The 18,338-nt window shown below is 57.5% G+C and overlaps 1 protein-coding gene across 8 annotated transcripts in view; it reads left to right on the forward strand.

Annotated features, from left to right (window-relative positions):
• DNMT1 (DNA methyltransferase 1) overlaps nucleotides 1-15,659 on the forward strand; it is a 32,881-nt gene extending 17,222 nt beyond the window's left edge. For 5 of the 8 annotated variants that reach the window (XM_073319026.1, XM_073319025.2, XM_073319020.2 and 2 more), the window contains 20 exons: nucleotides 666-855; nucleotides 1,513-1,610; nucleotides 2,576-2,723; nucleotides 3,800-3,915; nucleotides 4,440-4,641; nucleotides 5,282-5,415; nucleotides 6,054-6,227; nucleotides 7,293-7,514; nucleotides 8,272-8,464; nucleotides 9,138-9,228; nucleotides 9,808-9,936; nucleotides 10,704-10,986; nucleotides 11,716-11,857; nucleotides 12,120-12,337; nucleotides 12,553-12,730; nucleotides 13,090-13,285; nucleotides 13,690-13,853; nucleotides 14,201-14,317; nucleotides 14,727-14,817; nucleotides 15,274-15,659. In XM_073319026.1, the coding sequence (XP_073175127.1) occupies nucleotides 666-855; nucleotides 1,513-1,610; nucleotides 2,576-2,723; nucleotides 3,800-3,915; nucleotides 4,440-4,641; nucleotides 5,282-5,415; nucleotides 6,054-6,227; nucleotides 7,293-7,514; nucleotides 8,272-8,464; nucleotides 9,138-9,228; nucleotides 9,808-9,936; nucleotides 10,704-10,986; nucleotides 11,716-11,857; nucleotides 12,120-12,337; nucleotides 12,553-12,730; nucleotides 13,090-13,285; nucleotides 13,690-13,853; nucleotides 14,201-14,317; nucleotides 14,727-14,817; nucleotides 15,274-15,311 (3,124 nt within the window). In that variant the 3' untranslated portion in view covers nucleotides 15,312-15,659. Of the gene's footprint in view, nucleotides 1-665; nucleotides 856-1,512; nucleotides 1,611-2,575; nucleotides 2,724-3,799; nucleotides 3,916-4,439; nucleotides 4,642-5,281; nucleotides 5,416-6,053; nucleotides 6,228-7,292; nucleotides 7,515-8,271; nucleotides 8,465-9,137; nucleotides 9,229-9,807; nucleotides 9,937-10,703; nucleotides 10,987-11,715; nucleotides 11,858-12,119; nucleotides 12,338-12,552; nucleotides 12,731-13,089; nucleotides 13,286-13,689; nucleotides 13,854-14,200; nucleotides 14,318-14,726; nucleotides 14,846-15,273 lie in introns of all 8 variants that reach the window. The other 3 variants (XM_073319028.2, XM_073319023.1, XM_073319022.2) reach the window with 2 other exon arrangements.
• Nucleotides 15,660-18,338: the final 2,679 nt, after the last annotated feature.

The raw sequence follows: 18,338 nt of genomic DNA on the forward strand, positions 1-18,338 counted from the left end.
TTGGGGCTTATGCAGGCACTGCATCTCAGGCCTTGCCTCGGCCCAGCGCTATTCCACTTTGAATTCACGCCCTACCTTGTTCCGGGGTAACTTCCCTGTCTCTAGACAGACCCTCAGGGATCTATATGCCTGCGCGGGGTGAGTTGCCGTAAGGGGCTTGGTTAGAAAGGAGAAATACTCAGCTTCCTAAGCCAGTCTAGTCTGGTGCAAAGAAAATCCCCTCTGCGTTGCTGTTTAGGGAGCCAGGGCGGTCTGGTGGTTAAAACAATGGGCCGGGACCCAGGAGTCCTGGTGTCCATTCCCAGCCCTGCCACCGGCCCCCCCATGCAACCCTGCATCTCTGGGCCTCAGTTCCCCATGCGATCCTTCTGTCATCAGTCTGGATTGTGCGGACCCTCTCTTATGAGTGCGTTTTCAGTGCCTGTTAGGGGCTTTTACTGCCAAGCCAACAGTTACAACACGGTTTATCACGAGATGCTGTAGCATGTATTGTGCCGGCTTGCTGCAGCTGGCAGAAGTGTGCGGGAGTGTGTGTGTGAGGAGAGTGGTCAGTGGCGTTGCACGTAGCCAGAATTTTTCTGTCCCGGTCTGTGGCGGGAGGGGGTAATGCCACCAGTGTGGGACCCTGCTGCAGAGGATAGTGTCTGAGCTGCTCTCCGTTCCAGGCGAGCCGCGAGGAGACAGGCCATTCGGCATCCCACCAAGATAGACAAGGACAAAGGGCCCACCAAGGCCACCACAACCAAGCTGGTGTACCTGATCTTCGACACCTTCTTCTCGGAGCAGATCGAGAAGAACGAGAGAGAGGAAGACAAGGAGAACACCATGAAGCGCCGGCGTTGCGGCGTGTGTGAGGTAACCAGCAGGTTGGGTCAGAGCTGAGCTGTGTCTGACCCCTGGCTTTGGGACTCTGGATGCTGGGAATCAGTCTTGTCTAGCTCTGGGGAGAGTGCTGGGGAATGGGCAAGGCTGGCTGGCTTCCCTCTGCCCCTTGGGCTGTGTGGCTGGCTGGAAGTGGTGCCCCGAGGGGAAAGGCTTAGCGGGGTGAAGTTCCCCTTTCTGGGGGCAAAGCGTCCATTTCCCTGCAGCCTGAGAAATGGCAGCATGCTAAGGGCGAGAATTGTCTGGGGAAAGGAAGGAAGCTGTGCTGTGTCAGGGCAGGCTCTGCTGCACTTTCAGGGTGGCCAAGCAATTTTCCTTCAGGCCTGGTTCTCCCGGAGGCCCCTTTGGCACCTCCTAAGCCAGACAGGGCTGCTCCGTGGCAGGAGGATACTAAGGAGCAACATGTGGCTCTCCCTCTTGGCTCCAAAGCCTCTTCTAGTCAATGTGAGTCTTTCCACGGGTTTTGCTCATGCCCACAGTCTCCTGTTGGCTGTGGTCAGGAGCAAGCCATGACGGAGCTGAGCTCCTGCTTCCTCTTGAGAGCGCCACGTCCTCGGGGACAAGTTACTCCTACGGCTCCTCCACCGTTCACAGGCACTCAGCCTTCTCCTTTCTCTCCTCCTCCTGCAGGTTTGTCAGCAGCCCGAGTGTGGGAAGTGCAAAGCCTGCCAGAACATGATCAAGTTTGGCGGTAGTGGCCGGAGCAAACAGGCCTGCCTGCAGAGGAGGTAACTGTCCCAGAAGGTGGTTCTGAGCGCCTGGGGGCAGTGCAGAGCCCAGGGGTATAGGTGCTTGGGGCCAAGCAGGGGGTTCCTCTACTCCTGGGGGCAGTGGACTTGACTGTGCAGGGAGTCAGCAGTCTCCTGGCAGGAAAGAATCAAGAGCTGATCCTGTCTGGTCATTCCAATCCCGGGTAGTATCAGAGGAGGGGCCCGTCTGGTCTGGTCTCCTGTCTCCAGCAGGGCCAGCACCGGCTGTGTCAGACAATAGTGCAAGATCCCCTGCAGCAGACAGCGATGGGATAACCTGCCCCTGGGGGAAATTCCCTCCCGACCCCCAGTCACTAGAGTTCAGCTCATGCCCTGAATCACTAGAGTTTATGGCCCTTCCAAAATGCTCGGTAGTTTGAGAGCTTTCCCGGTGTAAGTCTGGATACTCGTTAGCCATTCAAATGTGCTCTCATTACATTGAACCCGCTGTGCTCTGTGTCGATGTGACGAAGGGATGTAATACGCACGCTAATCTCGGTGACAGGTCCTTTCTGTATCAAGCCAGACCAGACCCAGATAGTGATGTGTATGTAAAACCGGAACAGAAGGGAGTGAAATTCCCTCCTCTCCCACTTCAGAACTGGCAGTGGACTGAGTGGGGCAGGGAGGGGACAATCTGCCCGTCTCCAAAGGGGGTGAGCGTGGAGGACGCAGCAGACTTGCTTCGGCAGCGTGTCACAGTGCGGGCTGGGCTGGAGCTGGGAATAATGGTTGGAGTCTCGGGGTGCGGGGGTGGAATCTGGGGCTGCAGCAGCATCTCCGACGGGAGACGGTGGAAGCCCCGGTGTTGGGATGGGCTGGACAAAGCACTGGGGAGCCTGTTGAAGGAGCCGACCCTGCCCTGGCAAGCTGTGAGGACCGAGTGTGTGGCCCAAGAAGGCCCTGTCAGTCACCAGGTGCACGGACTGTCACTCCCACCCTAGGTGCCCCAATCTGGCCGTCCGAGAAGCAGATGAAGACGAGGAGGTGGACGATAACATTCCCGAAATGCCGTCACCTAAAAAAATGCTACAGGGAAGGAAGAAGAAGCAGAATAAAAGCAGGATTTCCTGGGTGGGCGAGCCAATCAAGGTAGGGCTGGAGGAGACGTCTCACTGGCAATGCATGTTTCCACCCCAGTAACAGGGCTCGTTGTCTGGCATCGATGTCGTGAGCAGATCTCCCCAGCGGGTGTACCCTAGGCTTGTGGTAACCTGCCAGCTGGGAAACTGCAGGGTTCTCGCTGGTGCCCCATTGCTGGGCCTTTAACTCAGCACTGACAAACAGCCCTCACTTTCCTGCTTTCCTTGATCGACGTGGATCTGCTGCCCTGTGTGTTTGCGCAGCTAACGCCACTTGCATGCTGCTTAGGGAAGGTGCAGAGAGAGCCGACATGCAGGTCTAATGCCTTTTCTCTGTGACGAGCGCGAGAGCGTTTGCGATGTACGGGCCGCCTGGGGGAATTGTGGCTTTTTAGCTGCACCTCTTTTGTCCACGCTAGTATGTTTGTTTTGCCAGCACACTGTACTGGGAGCAGATTTGAGTGGGAGTTTGTGGGCCTGTCAAGGTTAACCCTAAATCTGAACCTTTCCTTGTCTCTGCGAGGCTCAAGGCCTTTAAAACCTAGCGTCACGCAGGAAGTGTCGAGTCCCTGTTGTTTGCAGGCTGGGGTGGTGGCTTGCGTGATGGTTGGGCTGTAGCCAAGGAGTAGCTACAATGCGGGGGCCAGAACCCCCTGTCTCTGGGAACAGATGAGGCTCAGGGTTCATGGCTTCTCCAGCCCCACCAGCCAGGAGCTCTGCTGCGGTCATAGCGGGGATGCTCAGTGAGGCTGCCTAGAGCGGAAGGCTAATGAAAGCCCTCCACCTCCCTCAAACGCGCATGCGATGGCTGCCCTCATGGCCAGCACACCAGGGACTGAGCCAGGGACCTCTATAGCTAAAAGCAGGAGCTGCTGGAGCCAGAGCGCTAAGGCTCCTTAGCCGGGGCTGTCCACTCATAGGCTCTGTGGGAGGGCATGGAGAGGGGCCCGTAGCACGCTCACCCTTGGGTTCCAGGCGCTGTCCAGCAGGGAGGGGGAGGGTCTCTAGCTACATGCCACGAGAGAAATGAGAAAACACTGGGTAATGGGGTTTCTGCCGGTTTTAATAACCAGCCTTTGTCCGCAGCGCGACGGGAAGAAGGACTATTATCAGAAGGTGTGCATTGATTCCGAGACCCTGGAGGTGGGGGACTGCGTGTCCGTCAGCCCCGACGAGCCCTCCAAGCCTCTGTACCTAGCCAGGTTTGTGGCGGTCCGGGGATGAACGTGCAGTATGTGCCGGAAGGGGCCGGTGCGTGTCCTGCAGCAATCACACAGGGGTGTTTCCTGCATTGATTTTGGGGGGTCCCTGTCTGAGTGGGGCTGTTTCTGCTGTTACTGATTTGTGCGATGGTGGGTCCTACAGGCCCCAGCCTAGAACAGGGTCCCCTTGTGCTGGCAGCTGCATGTATGGACATGTGGTAAGAGACCTGCCCCGAGGAGCTCGGTCTAAATACACGGGACAGACAGGTGGGAGGGGAAACCCAGGCTCTGATAAGGGAGGTGACTTGCCCACGGTCATCCAGCAGGGCAGTGGCAGAGTTGGGAAGAGAACCCAGGTCTCCGGAGTCCCAGTCCAGAGCTCTCCCCTGAACCTTCTCTGCCTGGGGTCTTGTTAGCCCCGGCCTGCTCAGGGTGAAGCTTTTGTAGTCCGTCCAGCAATTAGGAAAGCTTCTTTCCCTTGGAAGCCTGGGGGTGGTGCTAAAACATAAGCCCTTCCCTTGCAGAGTCACTGCGCTGTGGGAAGACAGCAGTGGGCAAATGTTCCATGCCCACTGGTTCTGCCAGGGCATCGACACTGTCCTGGGAAAGACCTCGGACTCATTGGAGCTCTTCCTGGTGGACGAGTGCGAAGACATGCAGCTGTCCTACATCCACGGCAAAGTGAACGTCGTCTACAAGGCTCCCTCGGAGAACTGGGCCTTGGAGGTGGGTGGTGCCGTCCTCTTGGCGGGCCTCCTGTGGGAAAGCTAGCCTAGCGGGAGAGCTCTGCGTGGATCGGTACCGAATGTAGGCAAGCAGGGCCTAGTTTGTTTATCTTGGGGCATCTGCAAGTGGCAAATGCTTCAAGTGCACTGCTGGTCATTGAGCTAGTGTCCCCTTGTATAATTCCTGCTTGGAGAAAACAGCTGTCTGATGAAACTGACTAGATTGCTTGTGTCCTAGTGGCTCTCAGTGGCCCCAGATGAGGTCGAGGTGCTGTATGCCCAGCCAGTGAGAGATGGTCCCTCTTCTGAGGAGCTTGCAGTGTAAACAGATGAGAGAGATGAAGGGTAGGAGGGGAAACAGAGGCACAGAGAGAGGAAGTGCCTTGCCGAATGGCACGCAGCAGGGAATAGAACCCAGGCGTCCTGGCTCCTCTCGTTCTCGGAATTCTACACAGGCTCCGTTTGTGTAACTTCCTTCAGAGAAGTTTGCAAGGGGAAAGGTTCTTCCCTTCTCCCACGTGTGATGCTACTTTTGGTTGTTAAGTATCCTGGGTATGTCACAAGGTTCTGTCTGGCGGCGGGATCCGGCCAGCTGCTCGACCCCTGGCTGCGGGGCCCCTACAGTTTGTCTTTCCCCACAGGGGGGGCTGGACATGGAGATTAAGATGGTGGAAGACGATGGCAGAACCTATTTCTACCAAATGTGGTATGATCAAGAGTATGCCAGGTTCGAGTCTCCTCCAAAGACCCAGCCCTCGGAAGACAACAAGTACAAGTGAGTGCGTGAGGCTGGCTGGCTGGCAGGAGCTTCTAGCTGGGCTGGAGCAAAAGGCTCCATCTTCTCTCTGGAGATGGGTTTAGATTCACCTGAGCTCTGGTTTATCTGTACTCGGTTTATTGCCCAGCTGAAGGCAGGCAGATTTTGCTCATGGAGAGTAGCTTCAAAAGAACTGGGGTGAACTGGCTGGTTCCTGTTTTCTCTGCTCAGCTCAGCGGTCTGGGGGACTGTGCTAACAGTAACTTGGAGTTTATTGGAAGAATGTTGTGGGCTAATACACAGGGAAAGAATGATTTTATCTAGTAGTATTTTCAACTTCTCTCTTGGCTCAAATAGGAGTGCTGATTAAATCACTCTCCCTCTCCCCCTCCCCCCCACCCCCCAACAACTCTCCCCCACAGCAGTTTGTTTAAGCCCGTGGGGGATATGTGTGAAAACCAGCAGGTGTGGTGCTTGTCTTGCAGGGATCAGGCCCCCATTGTGTTAGGTGCTGTGTATACAACAGAGGCAGCCCCTGCCCCCAAGAGCTTGGAGGCCAAACAAATGGCAATTTACAGCAGATGGGCCCATGCAACCTCTGCTCGTGGTCCAGCCGCCTTTTGCATCCAGCTCCAAGCTCTCTCCTTTCCCCACAGGTTCTGTATGAGCTGCGCTCGCTTGGACGAGGTGAGGCAGAAGGAAATACTCAAAGTCATGGAGCCTCAAGAAGAGGTGGACGGGAAGATGTTTTACGGCCTGGCGACAAAGAACGGAGTGCAGTACAGGATAGGAGATGGCGTCTTCCTGCTGCCAGAGGCTTTCTCCTTCAGGTTGGTTCTTGCCAAGTGAGCAGGGGGTGTCCCTTCTCAGCAGGGTTTATTCACAGCCCCCATGGCAGAGTCATCTTCAGTATCTCCCATAACGGAGAACACGCCAGTCTGCTTCAGCTATAAATTAAGTACCAAACAAGCCAGTTGTAAATGGATTCCTAGATTTTTAAGACCAGAATGGACTGTGATGATCATCTGGTCCGACCTCCCGCAGAGATCCTTCCCTGAGTTTGGGCTAGAGCAGTCTCTACAGAAAGAAACTTGGTCTTGATTTAAGAGCATATGTGATGGAATATCCACCCTGTCCTTGGGCAAGTTGTTCCCATGGTTAATCGCCCTCCCTGTTTAAAAAAACAAATTTGCACCTTAGTTCTAGTCTGACTTTTGTCTGGATTCAACTTTTGGCCGCTGGGTCTCATTCTGCCTTTTTTTACTAGACTAAGGAGCCCTCCACTGTCCTAATCTCTCCCCAAGTAGCCACTTGTAGCCTGGGATCAGGTCACCTCTTAATCTTTTCTTGGGTAAACTCCATAGGTTGAGCTTCTTTAGTTGGCTTATGGATGTATAAACCCACTACAATTGCAGGGTGAGTTGGAATAAAATTTCTTTTGGGGGCAGGGGGATATAGTAGCCAGACACGGTGCTGGTTTGGCTGACACTCGGGTAACCTGGTTCTGTAGACTGACTGGCACAAGTCTTGCACCTTCCTGTGAAGCACCTGGTCAGAGACGGGACGCTGGGCTAGAGAGCGTGCTGCACCTGAGACACGCTGGCAATTCAGGAGACGCGTATCCCGGCAGCATCGGGGCTTTGCCGCGCCTCAGAAAATGCAGGGGCCGCACATGCAGGGGATCGCGTACCTCCCTGCTGCAGGCAGGCTCTCTGCCTTGTCGGAGGGGCTCCTGAATTGGAGAACAGCCCCCTGGTTCAGAAAGCAGAGTCGCTGCCAGGCCGGGGGCGCTTCGGGGGGTTGCGTTGGGTTGTCCCCTGAAGGGTGGGTCGGTGGGCAGCCCGGGCGTCCGTGTTAGCACCTCTTACCCCCTGCTCCGCTCCCCCCCACCCCAGCATGAAGCTGGCCAGCCCAGCCAAGCGCCCCAAGAAGGAGGCGGTGGATGAGGAGCTGTACCCAGAGCACTACCGCAAGTCCTCCGAGTACATCAAGGGCAGCAACCAGGACGCCCCGGAGCCATACCGCGTGGGCCGCATCAAGGAGATCTTTTGCAGCATGCGCAGCAATGGCAAGCCCAACGAAGCCGACATCAAGCTTCGGCTCTACAAGTTCTACAGGTGAGCTGGGGCTGGGCGCGGGCGGAGCCTCCGTAAGGTCCGTTTGGGGAGGAGCCGCAGGAGCAGGGGCCTTCTCCACCCTGTCCCCAAAGCAAAGCCAGTGTGCCGCGCAGACAAAGGGGAACTTTCCCTGGGGTCCGTCTGCACTCAGCTAGGAGGCTGCTCCCTAGCTCGGCCAGACAGACGCGCTAGCTCTGCGGCCAGGGATAGCTTGGGCGGGCGGCTGCCCGCGTCCAAACCTCCCCAGGGCACGTACTCCAGTGGCTAGCCCGAGCCGCTCCTATGCTACGCCCAGCGACGCGGCTGTTTTTAGCATGCTAGTCTGAGCAAAGCTAGCGTCTGTCTGTCGGAGGTGGGAAGCACTCTCCCAGCTGCAGTGTAGACATACCCTAACCCGATGCTCCATTCAGGCCTACCCAGCTCTGCAGTGTTCCTCGCTTTCCTCTCAGCCCACACTCTGGTCATCCATCAAGAGCTACTCCCACCTCCTTGTGTGTCCTGCTGGGATAACAAACCAGCTGCTTTGTTTATCAGAACGAATCTAACTTCTCCAGCAGGATGAGCTACGGGGTAGGAGAGATTTGGGTGAGCGTTCCTGTCTGTCTTCTCTAAGGGGACAGGCTTAACGCAGTGGATGTTGGGATGCAGGCAGTGTGCGAGGGGGAAGCAAGGGTATAATGCACAGTCTCTTTCCTATTCCCCCCGCCCCCCGACCTCCCAAGCATGCTCCCTAGTGAAAGTGATCTGTCTGCTGCAGGCCTGAGAACACCCACAAGTCCATGAAAGCAAGTTACCACTCGGACATCAACCTGCTGTACTGGAGTGATGAAGAAGTGACACTGGACTTCAAGGCCGTGCAGGGACGCTGTGCGGTGGAGTACGGAGAGGACCTGACGGAATGTATTCAGGACTATTCTGCCAGCGGGTCGGACCGTTTCTACTTCCTTGAGGTAACCGCTCGTGGTGGGCACAGCTCTGCTTGGAGACGCACTGGGGCGGGGTGGGTGGCTGTAGCTAACCGAGCAGGTGATGTGAGGCGTTGCTAGAACTGACTTGCACGTCGTAAACATCAGTATCCAAGTTCTGGGACACATGCTCCAAATCATTCTTCATCACAAGTCTCAGGAACTCTTTCTACCTGCCAGGGGAGCGTGGTGCTGGGTACAATGAGCGTCTCTTGCAGTGGTGACAGGCACTTATCAAACACTGCGCTGCTTGACTCTGCCAAGCTTTTCTGAAAGGGAAGCGGCCCCGTCTGTCTTGAGCAGGCCAGCGAGGCACGTGAGCTGTTCTCGGGGGAGTCTAGAGAGAAGCATAAGAGAGCCCTCTCTCCAAGAGCCGGCAGAAGCGCGTCACAGTTCCCGAAGAGGATTGCTTCGCTGTGGAGATGAGGGCCCGATCTGCTTACAGTGGGCAGTTTGCAGGATCACATGGGGGCTTGCGACCACCAGGTTTTGACAAAGGGGGTGGGTGGATTCTGGCTCTGCCCTACATGAAGTGAAGCAACGTAGTCCTCACGAAGGCAGCGTCCCCTGAAACTCGCGAACACCAGCTGTACCCGTGTCCTATAGGGCACGTGGGAGCCTTACGTCCGTGTGCCGGATTAACCCCTTCTCTTTGCAGGCTTACAATGCAAAAACCAAGAGCTTTGAAGACCCTCCGAACCATGCCCGTAGATCTGGGAATAAGGGCAAGGGGAAAGGGAAAGGCAAAGGTAAGTCTAAATCCTGGTGCTTTTGTCTCTTGCAAATTTTGTAGCTGCTTCTGCTCCATATTATCCCCCAGCTTGCCCGGAACTTTGCAGGGAAAACAGAGCATTGGCCTGTTGTGAAAGCTGCATTGTACATTAACCAGACACTGGAAATGCCGGTTTGAACTAAGCCATGCAGGGTACAGGTGTGTCTCCCGCAGCATTTTAAAGGGCCAGCGATGTGAAACCGTAACCCACTTCCCAAAGCTTAGAGTAGTTTCCTGTATCAGATGCCCGCGTCATGGCCCAGGCCCCCCGGGGCTGGGCACTGCGCAGACTCTGAGTCGAGGCGCTGTCTGCCCCAAGGAGCTCAGCCTGGCATCTGCCCAAGCTGTTGTGCTGGTTTCGTGTTTCTTCTCTCCCCTGTTGCGGCTTGGGTGCCAGCCCGCCCTTTAGAGAGAAGCCCCTTAACCCTTTCTGCTCGTCTTAAGATCCATGCGTGCCTGCTAGAGAGTGACTGACCCGGAGTTCTTGCCCCCTCCTGACTGCGGCTGGAGAGGCTGCCGGGTGCCGGCACAAACGGTCTCTCCTTTCTCCACACAGGCAAAGGGAAGTCGGTGTCTGCCTTGGAGCAAAGCAAACAGGAGGCTGCCGAGGTGAAGCTGCCCAAACTGCGCACCCTCGATGTGTTCTCGGGCTGTGGGGGCCTGTCTGAGGGATTCCACCAAGCAGGCAAGGAGAGGGGGTGGGGGCAGGTCCAGGGGTAGATCCAGGGCACTGGGGGACCCTTCGTTCTTGCCTCTCTTTGGTGTGAATTATTTCTAGTACTGTGGTGCCTGGAGGTCCCGGCACGGGTGAGTCCCAGAGGGGCCCCCTGTTCCTTGGCTTTTGCAGGTGGGCAGCCCCTTTTTTGAAAGCAAAACGTGTCTCACCCCCTTAAGTTTACCGTAACAGTGGCAAGTAACCGATGGCATGTATGTGCATTTCCCGAGGGTGGCGGAGAATACGGGACCTCGAAGCAGGGGGAGGGAACGGGGTGGGCAAGATTTGCTTTACTTTATAGTAGATTGTAGCACTCACCGACCACGACCACCTGGGGGTCACAAGCCACTAGTCTAGGCTGCCCTCCTGCGAGCAGGCCCTGGAGTGCCATGGCTGATTTCCTGCCTCCGGACACAACCCCCACACTCTCCTGCTGGGCGCTGCACAGATGCTCGTATGAATCAGTCCCTGGCCAAAGAGCTCACAGCCCAGATAGACCCGGGGGCTGGAGGGAAACTGAGGCACAAGGGAGGGAAAGGGACTTGCCCAAGGTCAGTGGCAGAGGTGGGAATTGAACTCAGGTGTCCTGAGTCCCTGTCCAATGCTCCGCTCACTAGACCACACCACCTCTCGCAGCCACACACACATGCTCCCTGAAAATGACAGAGCTGAGTTGGGTGGAACTGGTGAGAGGCGCCTGCCGGGTCTAACGCCCTCTGCTCCCCTTCCGTCCCCAGGGATCTCAGAGACACTGTGGGCCATCGAGATGTGGGAGCCAGCCGCCCAGGCCTTCCGCCTCAATAACCCCGGCACCACGGTGTTCACTGAGGACTGCAACGTGCTGCTGAAGCTGGTCATGTCTGGCGAGAAGACCAACTCGCTGGGCCAGAAGCTCCCGCAGAAGGGGGATGTGGAGATGCTGTGTGGTGGCCCGCCCTGCCAGGGCTTCAGTGGCATGAACCGCTTCAACTCCCGCACCTACTCCAAGTTCAAGAACTCCCTGGTGGTCTCCTTTCTCAGGTGAGGGGCCAGGCGTTCCCGCTGGCTGCCCGTCCCCTGATGCCTGGGTGCTGCTGGCGCACCTGAGAAGCCCCCTGCGTATGTTTATCGGAGCAGGTGGGCTCTGGCCGGGCGTGCCCCGCCAGGGAAATGCAAACTGGGTCTGCAGGTGCTGCCAGGGCTCTGGGCCCCACCTCTCCTCCCAAGGAGGCTTCCCGGGGCCTCGTGTGACCTGTGCTTGGCGGGCTCTGACCTTAGGGTAAGGACTAGACATTCATGGGAAACTGAGGCACAACAGTGTGGGGCTGGTTCTTGCCCCAAGCTCAAAGAGCCCAGGAACCCTAGCCCTCTGCTCTAATGACTGAACTGTCCACCAGGAGGGAGCGAGGGTAGAAGGGGCTGCTGAGGACTCTCTCAACGGCCATGTAACCATCAGTGGGGTAGGGCGGGAGGAGCAGGGGTAGGGCACTGGACTGGGATTCAGCAGACCCAGGCTGGTCGCTTCGTCTACCCGTGGACTCGACTCTCTCTTTCCCCCACCCCCCTGAACCTCGGGAGACTCGCATGGCCCTGTGCCCTCCCTCTGAGAGGGGCTTGAAAGCTCTGGGCGTTTTGGCATGAGAGAGTCACCAGAATTGTGGCAAACCTCCAGTGGGGGAGGGTTAGTTTGTGGCACTGGCTCCAGGGGTCTGTCTGCTAGCCCGGCAGGAGCCCCTGTCTCTAATCTCGCTTGTCCCCCGCCCCGTGCAGTTACTGTGACTACTACAGGCCCAGGTTTTTCCTCCTGGAGAACGTGAGGAACTTTGTCTCCTTCAAGCGCTCCATGGTGCTGAAGCTCACCCTGCGGTGCCTTGTGCGAATGGGCTACCAGTGCACCTTCGGGGTGCTGCAGGTAGGAGCCAGGCGCCGGCCGGGATCTGGGGGGGTGGGGTGGGTGCCCCACTCCGATGGCCAGAGACTCTGCCGAGCTAACCCTCCCTCCCCCCGCCAAACTCATTCCCCTCTGGGCCAGAATTGCAGCAGGGACTCCACGGCTGGAACACTGCCCCACTGAGCCCTTTGGCTCTGCTCCCCAGCGGCTGTTCCCACCCTGCCGCTCTCCCGGCAGCTGGTGCGTTCAGGCTCAGGATGCCATGGTCCTGTCTGGGCTGCAGGGGACGCAAGCCCACGTTCACGTTTGCTCAGGACGCTCTCCCTCGGTCCAGGCGGGCCAGTACGGCGTGGCCCAGACACGCCGAAGGGCCATCGTCCTCGCTGCGGCTCCTGGAGAGAAGCTGCCCATGTTCCCTGAGCCCCTGCACGTGTTCGCGCCCCGGGCCTGCCAGCTGAGCGTCGTGGTGGACGACAAGAAGTTTGTCAGCAATATAACCAGGTGAGCGCGTCCTTGGCAGTGCCGCACCCAGGCCTGGAGTGTGGACGGGGCCCCCGGAGCGACGGCTCTAAACGCCCGGGAGAGGAACAAGCTGCTCTGAGACATGCCAGGTGTTCCCCTGTGTGAAGTGGGTTGGTCAGTGAGAAGGGGCGCGGGCAGTGCCGCGAGGGGCGAGCTGTGACTGGCTAGGTGACAGCTTCCTTTATTCCTCCTAGAACGTACTCGGGGCCCTTCCGAACCATCACGGTCCGGGACACCATGTCCGACCTGCCGGAGATCAGGAACGGCGCCTCGGCCCTCGAGATCTCTTACAACGGGGAGCCCCAGTCCTGGTTCCAGAGGCAGATCAGGGGCTCGCAGTATCAGCCCATCCTCAGGGATCACATCTGCAAGGTGAGGGCTTTCGCGGTGGGCCAGTGTCACCCAGACGCCCCAACGGGGATCAAGCCCCTGTTGGGCCGGGCCCTCGCAGACAGCGCGAGGGACCAGCCCTGCCCGCAGCCACGGGTGGAGTTATTACCCCTTCTTACCGACGGGGGACCTGAGACCCAGAGAGATGCCATGACAGAGGAGAGCATGGAACCCAGGGCCTCGTGTCCTGGCCCCCAGCTTTTACCCCAGGCTAACCTGCCTCTACCTGCCCCTGGGTACCCAGCAGCAGCAGTGCCCTGTGTGCCGAGACCCGGCCGTGGGGCGGCAGCGGGTGAGCTGCGGTGGAAGGGTAATGCTGGATGCCGGGCTTGACCTTGCAGGATATGAGCGCGCTGGTAGCTGCTCGGATGAGACACATTCCCCTGGCCCCGGGCTCGGACTGGCGCGACCTGCCCAACATCGAGGTGCGGCTGTCGGACGGCCCCGCCACCCGGAAGCTGCGGTACACTCACCACGAGAAGAAGAACGGGCGCAGCAGCACCGGAGCGTTGCGGGGGGTGTGCTCCTGCGCGGAAGGTACAGGGGGGTGCCCGCTGGGGGCTGCTGCAGGGTCTGTCACCCTGTGGGCGCCAGCGCTGGCGGGCAGGAGGGAGAGGGGGGCTGCTAATTAGTTCCTCCCTCGAAGTCTGAGAGCCCTCCTCATTCTAAGGAGCACAGACTGCAGCTGCTCTTCTCAGACCCATGTCTCGTCCTTGTTCTCAGTTTCCATCTTGTGGCAATGAGTTCCACAGGATAAACACTGGGGATGGAAAATGTGTCAGTTCTGTGCTGCTTAAATTCATAGGGCCCATTGCACTGGGTACTGGGATGGGACGTAAGGGAACCAGGCTATCCGCCCAGCTTCCTAGCCATCCTCCCCTCGAGTCTGCTCCTTGGCCCGTAGCTCAGAGGAAATCCCTGTGCTCTGTTCCCTCCCGCAGGTAAACCGTGCGACCCTGCAGACCGACAGTTCAACACCCTCATCCCCTGGTGCCTGCCCCACACCGGCAACCGGCACAACCACTGGGCCGGGCTGTACGGCAGGCTAGAGTGGGATGGCTTCTTCAGCACCACCGTCACCAACCCAGAGCCCATGGGCAAACAGGTGCGTGAGCGTGTCCCCGACAGCAGCTGGTAAGCCCTGTGGGTGGGCTGGGGCTCAGCCGTGGCTGCCGCTGCGTTTTGGGAGGGGCATGAATGTGGGGGCTCCGTTGTTCGGGTGCAGAGAGGGGGCAGGGAGATGTCTGCACAGCTGGTCGCTGTGGGCTAAATCACCCGTGAGCCAGATCCACTCTTGTGCTGAGTCTAAACTCAACGGCCCTTGGGGGCGTGTGCAGCAGGGTCCGGTGCAGCACCTACCGCAGCACCCCTTCTCGCTGCCGTCCGACCGACCTTTGGCCTTTGCGGGCTGGGAACTCACAGCTGCCTCAGTGTCCCCGTCCCCTTTCCCAGGGCCGAGTGCTTCATCCGGAGCAGCACCGGGTGGTGAGCGTGCGGGAGTGCGCGCGATCCCAGGGCTTCCCGGACACATACAGGCTCTTCGGCAACGTCCTGGACAAACACAGACAGGTGGGTGACTGCAGAGCAAGGTGCTGGGCGAGCCCGGTTTCCCCTGCACCTGGTAGGTATGGTGCAGCAGGGCCAGTCCTCCATCCCCACTCCTCTGTTCACATCGGCTTGTAGACGTGCTCCCATGGGGCCAGTGTGAATTACAGCACAAAGTGCAGTCTGATGGAGGGTCAGAGCCCCGGTCTTTAACGCAAGGCTGAGGTAAGGACCTTTCGCCAGGGAATCGGCAGCTACTCTGGGTTCCTGTTTGCAAGCAGGATGCCCAGATAAGGAAGGAGAGAGGCTGGCTCAGAATGGGGTCATTGGGCGGGTGATTGCAGCAGAGGCCATGAAAGCCGTGCTGCTCTTTCCCGATGTAACGTGGCCCGGATCTGCACAGAGCTCATGGCTCCCCTGCCTCTCTTCTCAGGTTGGTAACGCCGTGCCTCCGCCTCTGGCGAAATCCATCGGGCTGGAGATCAAGTCGTGTGTGTTGGCGAAAGTGAAAGAGGAGGCCACAGGTATCTCGGGGCACGTGGACTCTAGCTGGTGTGTGCTCACTACTATACGCTCCAATGCAGCTGCCCTCCTGCGGGCCCAAACCAGCCAGGGCATGAGCCACTTTGCCTGGCGCATCTCGGTTATCGAGGGGAGCTTCAGTTCTGTAACTTACAGCTGACTGCTCTCAGTAACTACTGCCCCCTTTGTGTTCAAGGCACGCTGGGCTTTGATGCCGTACCAAGCTGGAATTGCCTTTTAATAACTGGCCCTTTTTGGGACCATTTCATTCCCGGGATCAAGTCTTACTCTCCAGCTGGTGCTGGCGTTTGCCCCTCGTGTCCATCAGAGCAGCTCTAGGTGGGGAGGTCACATTGGTGGCAACTTTTGGAAGGCAGGGGATGAACATCCCTTAGCGTGACTGGCTGAATGTAACAGGAGGGGCTGCTAGGCCAATGGTGTCTCTTGTTCCTTCACAGATAACAGCAAACCAGAAAAGATGGAAATTATGGACTAGCGTGTAAATCTCCCACCTGGCCCCTGGACTCCCAAACATGCACTGATTTTTGTTTGTTTTGTTTGATGACATGATGAGGTCTGTCTCCGTTCAGCTGCACTCATGACCAGTCTTCATCTCCTTGGCTGACCTTGGAAGCTGTATGTGATGGTCAAATTATCAACTAATAATCATTTTAGTGATCGGCTGTGCAGTGCCCCCACCGTGCATTCTGGATTTTAAGGATGATGTTTTTATTATGCATTGTATTGAAAATAATCAACCACTTTATACAAGTGGAAATTAATACTTTATGTAGTTTTTATATGTTGTAATATTTCTTCAAATAAATCTCTCCTATAAATTATACCCTGGGTGTCTCTCCTGCTTCCCCTTCCTGGCATCGGAGGCTGTGCAGCGAGGGGCAGCCTTGGCTCTGTGCGTGTTAAGAACCAGGAGAGCCTAGGTAGTGACTAGAAGCCGCTGCTTGGCTGGAGTGTGCGTGGCTGAGGAGCCCCTCCTTCACGACTTCCATGCCGCCACCTCTCCTCCAGACACGCCTGCGTGCGACCGTCCGTGAGTAATGCCCCGCCTCTGCCCCACGCAGCGCTGAGGTTCCCGACAGGCGGCGTTCCTGGGGATGAGGTCCCCACGGTGTCTGTGTGGCGCGTGGGGGCTGCTCCTGGGAGAAGGGGCCTGACCATGTAGGACATCCCATAGAATGCTGGGGAGGGAAGCCTCTGAGCAGCGAGATGTGCCTGTAAGGAGACCAGGCGCTGTAAATCTCCAGTTCGTGTCTCTAAAGCTTTCCACTGGACTCCAGCGGGACTGCTTGCTCGTGGGGCTGTCTACGCAGGTGAGGGTGGGAGATAGTCGGCCCTTGGCTGGGCGCTCGCTAGGCCTCCCACACGGACACAGAGAAGAGCCCCAGGGTCAAGGGGATATGTGGTTTAACAGGAGCAAAGTCCAGCACCGTTTGCTACGGGTCTGGCAGACTCTCAGGACTGATGTCTGACTAGCTCCTCTTGGGGGTTGGTCACACACACGTAGCATTCACCTGTTGTTTGCCACCCGGAGGCTGTGCTGTGTCCACAAAGGGAGGAATGACGGGGTTTGGCTAACTGAAGCTGGCTGTTGCCGTGGCGTTGTGCATCCTTAAACCACGTCTCACGTGCACAATGTGCTGAGACACACCGGTGAGTGTGTGGTGCACGTCCCCACGCCTGGGCTGGCCTGCGCCTGTTCCGGCCGGACTCTTGTGCACGCTGTAGCAGCTCCTGCTTCTTGCTCTCCAGCTCCTCCGCTGTGTCGGCCACGAAGGCGGCTGTCAGAGCGGCACAGTCAGAAAAACTTCCCTTTACACCCGATCCACTTTACCCCCGCTGAGAATCTGGCCCTGACCCCCCCATGTCCTGGGATGATTGAACCCCTGTATCCTAGCTACATTACACGATCTGTAGGGTTGTGGTGCATTTCTTAATAGCTGCCGAAAGGAAACTGGACACTAACCTGCTTCAGAACATGGGAGCCGGGCTCCCTGGATCTTCCTCATTTAGAAACATCCCTCGAGTGTTTGTTCAAACAACGCTCTTGTCTGTCTTAGTCTCGTCAATAAACCTGCCCAGTGGGATGCTAGGGTTACAGAGCCTGGTTAGCTACAGGGGGAAATGTAGTGTCCTTTTATTTCCAAGGGACGTTGCAGATCAGCACTCAGCTGTCCCAGAGAGCTTCAGAGTTTGACATCCAGACTGGAAATAAGATGTACATTTTTCACAATGAGTAATTAACCCCAGACCAACTTCCCAAGGTTTGGGGTGGACTTTCCATCACCGAACGCTTTTTTAAAATCAGGACCGCCTGGTTTTCTAAAAGCTCTGCTGGAGGAAATGCCCTGCACAGGGTGGTTCAGGCTCCTTAGATGATCACAGTGATCCGTTTGGGCCTTGCAAGCGATTAATCCAGAACTCTCATGGTGCCTTCTATGCAAGTCTTGATCCAAAAGGGGTCAGGAGCGAAGGGCAGACTGCTGTGTGGTAGGTAGCTTGTGGGTGTGGTGTGGGCAGTATAGGCCACGCAGGCTGGGATTCTCAGAGGGGCTCTGCTGGGTGTGAAGGACTCATCCCAGTGAAAATCAGTGGGAAGTGGGTGCCTCACTCTTCAGTTCCCTTTCAAACTCCCCATCGGTGCAGAAGGAAAGGTTCTGCCCTTTTCCACGCCGCTTTAGCGAGTCCCAGAAAGCAGCAGACGCTCCGCACGGCAGCATGACGACTTACGCATGTTCTGCTGCCATCTACCCTTCAAAGGAAAGAGAAAAATAGTTACATTCGTGTTGTAAAGAGAGAAAGTATCCTGGTCCAAGAGAGGCTGGTCACACCTTCATTGGCTTCCCGCTTCCCAGGGGGAAGGAGCGGCTGGGTGGAGGTTAGTGGGTGGCTGGGCTCTAAACGCTTAATGAGAGTTGGAGAGACTCATCCAGCTTCCTGCAGTGAATTGACAAAAGCCAGCGCTCCTGCTCGTGCTGCCTGTGTAACGTTGTGTGTGGTAGGACAGGTTATCAACTGCCTCAGCGACCGAAAGCTCCCCTAAGGCCTATTCTCAGCCTGGGGCAGAGCTGTCCCTGCACTAGACTCGTACCCCTGGGGAGGGGTTGCAGGTGCAGCACCAGGCTGCAGCTAGGCAGCTCCCGAGGGGTCTCAGCAAAGTTGTTTTTCAGCTGCTCACTTTCTCTCAGACGCATTTTCCCTGCCCCTGGGTTCCCAGCGGTTCTCGTGTCCGTTTCTGCCCCTGCTGGGAGAACTCCTGGGGCTGCGGGGCCTGTGTGCTGGAGCAGCCTGGGCCGCGCGTCAGGGCTCGGCTCTAGCACCCCCAGCCCGCGTCCCTACTGCCCTGGCTACGCGCCGCATGGTGGAGGCTGGATCCAGGGGCGCCGGCCCCCGGGACTGTCCGGGGCTCTCCACGAATTAGCGACCGTGGGGATGAAACCTCCAGGAATGCGCCCAGCCGAAGCTGGCACCCCAAGCGGGATCCAGCCAGGAGCCCTTCCCGGGG

The sequence above is a fragment of the Lepidochelys kempii genome, chromosome 20 (assembly GCF_965140285.1).
Source record: "Lepidochelys kempii isolate rLepKem1 chromosome 20, rLepKem1.hap1, whole genome shotgun sequence".
NCBI classification, from domain to species: Eukaryota; Metazoa; Chordata; order Testudines; family Cheloniidae; genus Lepidochelys; species Lepidochelys kempii.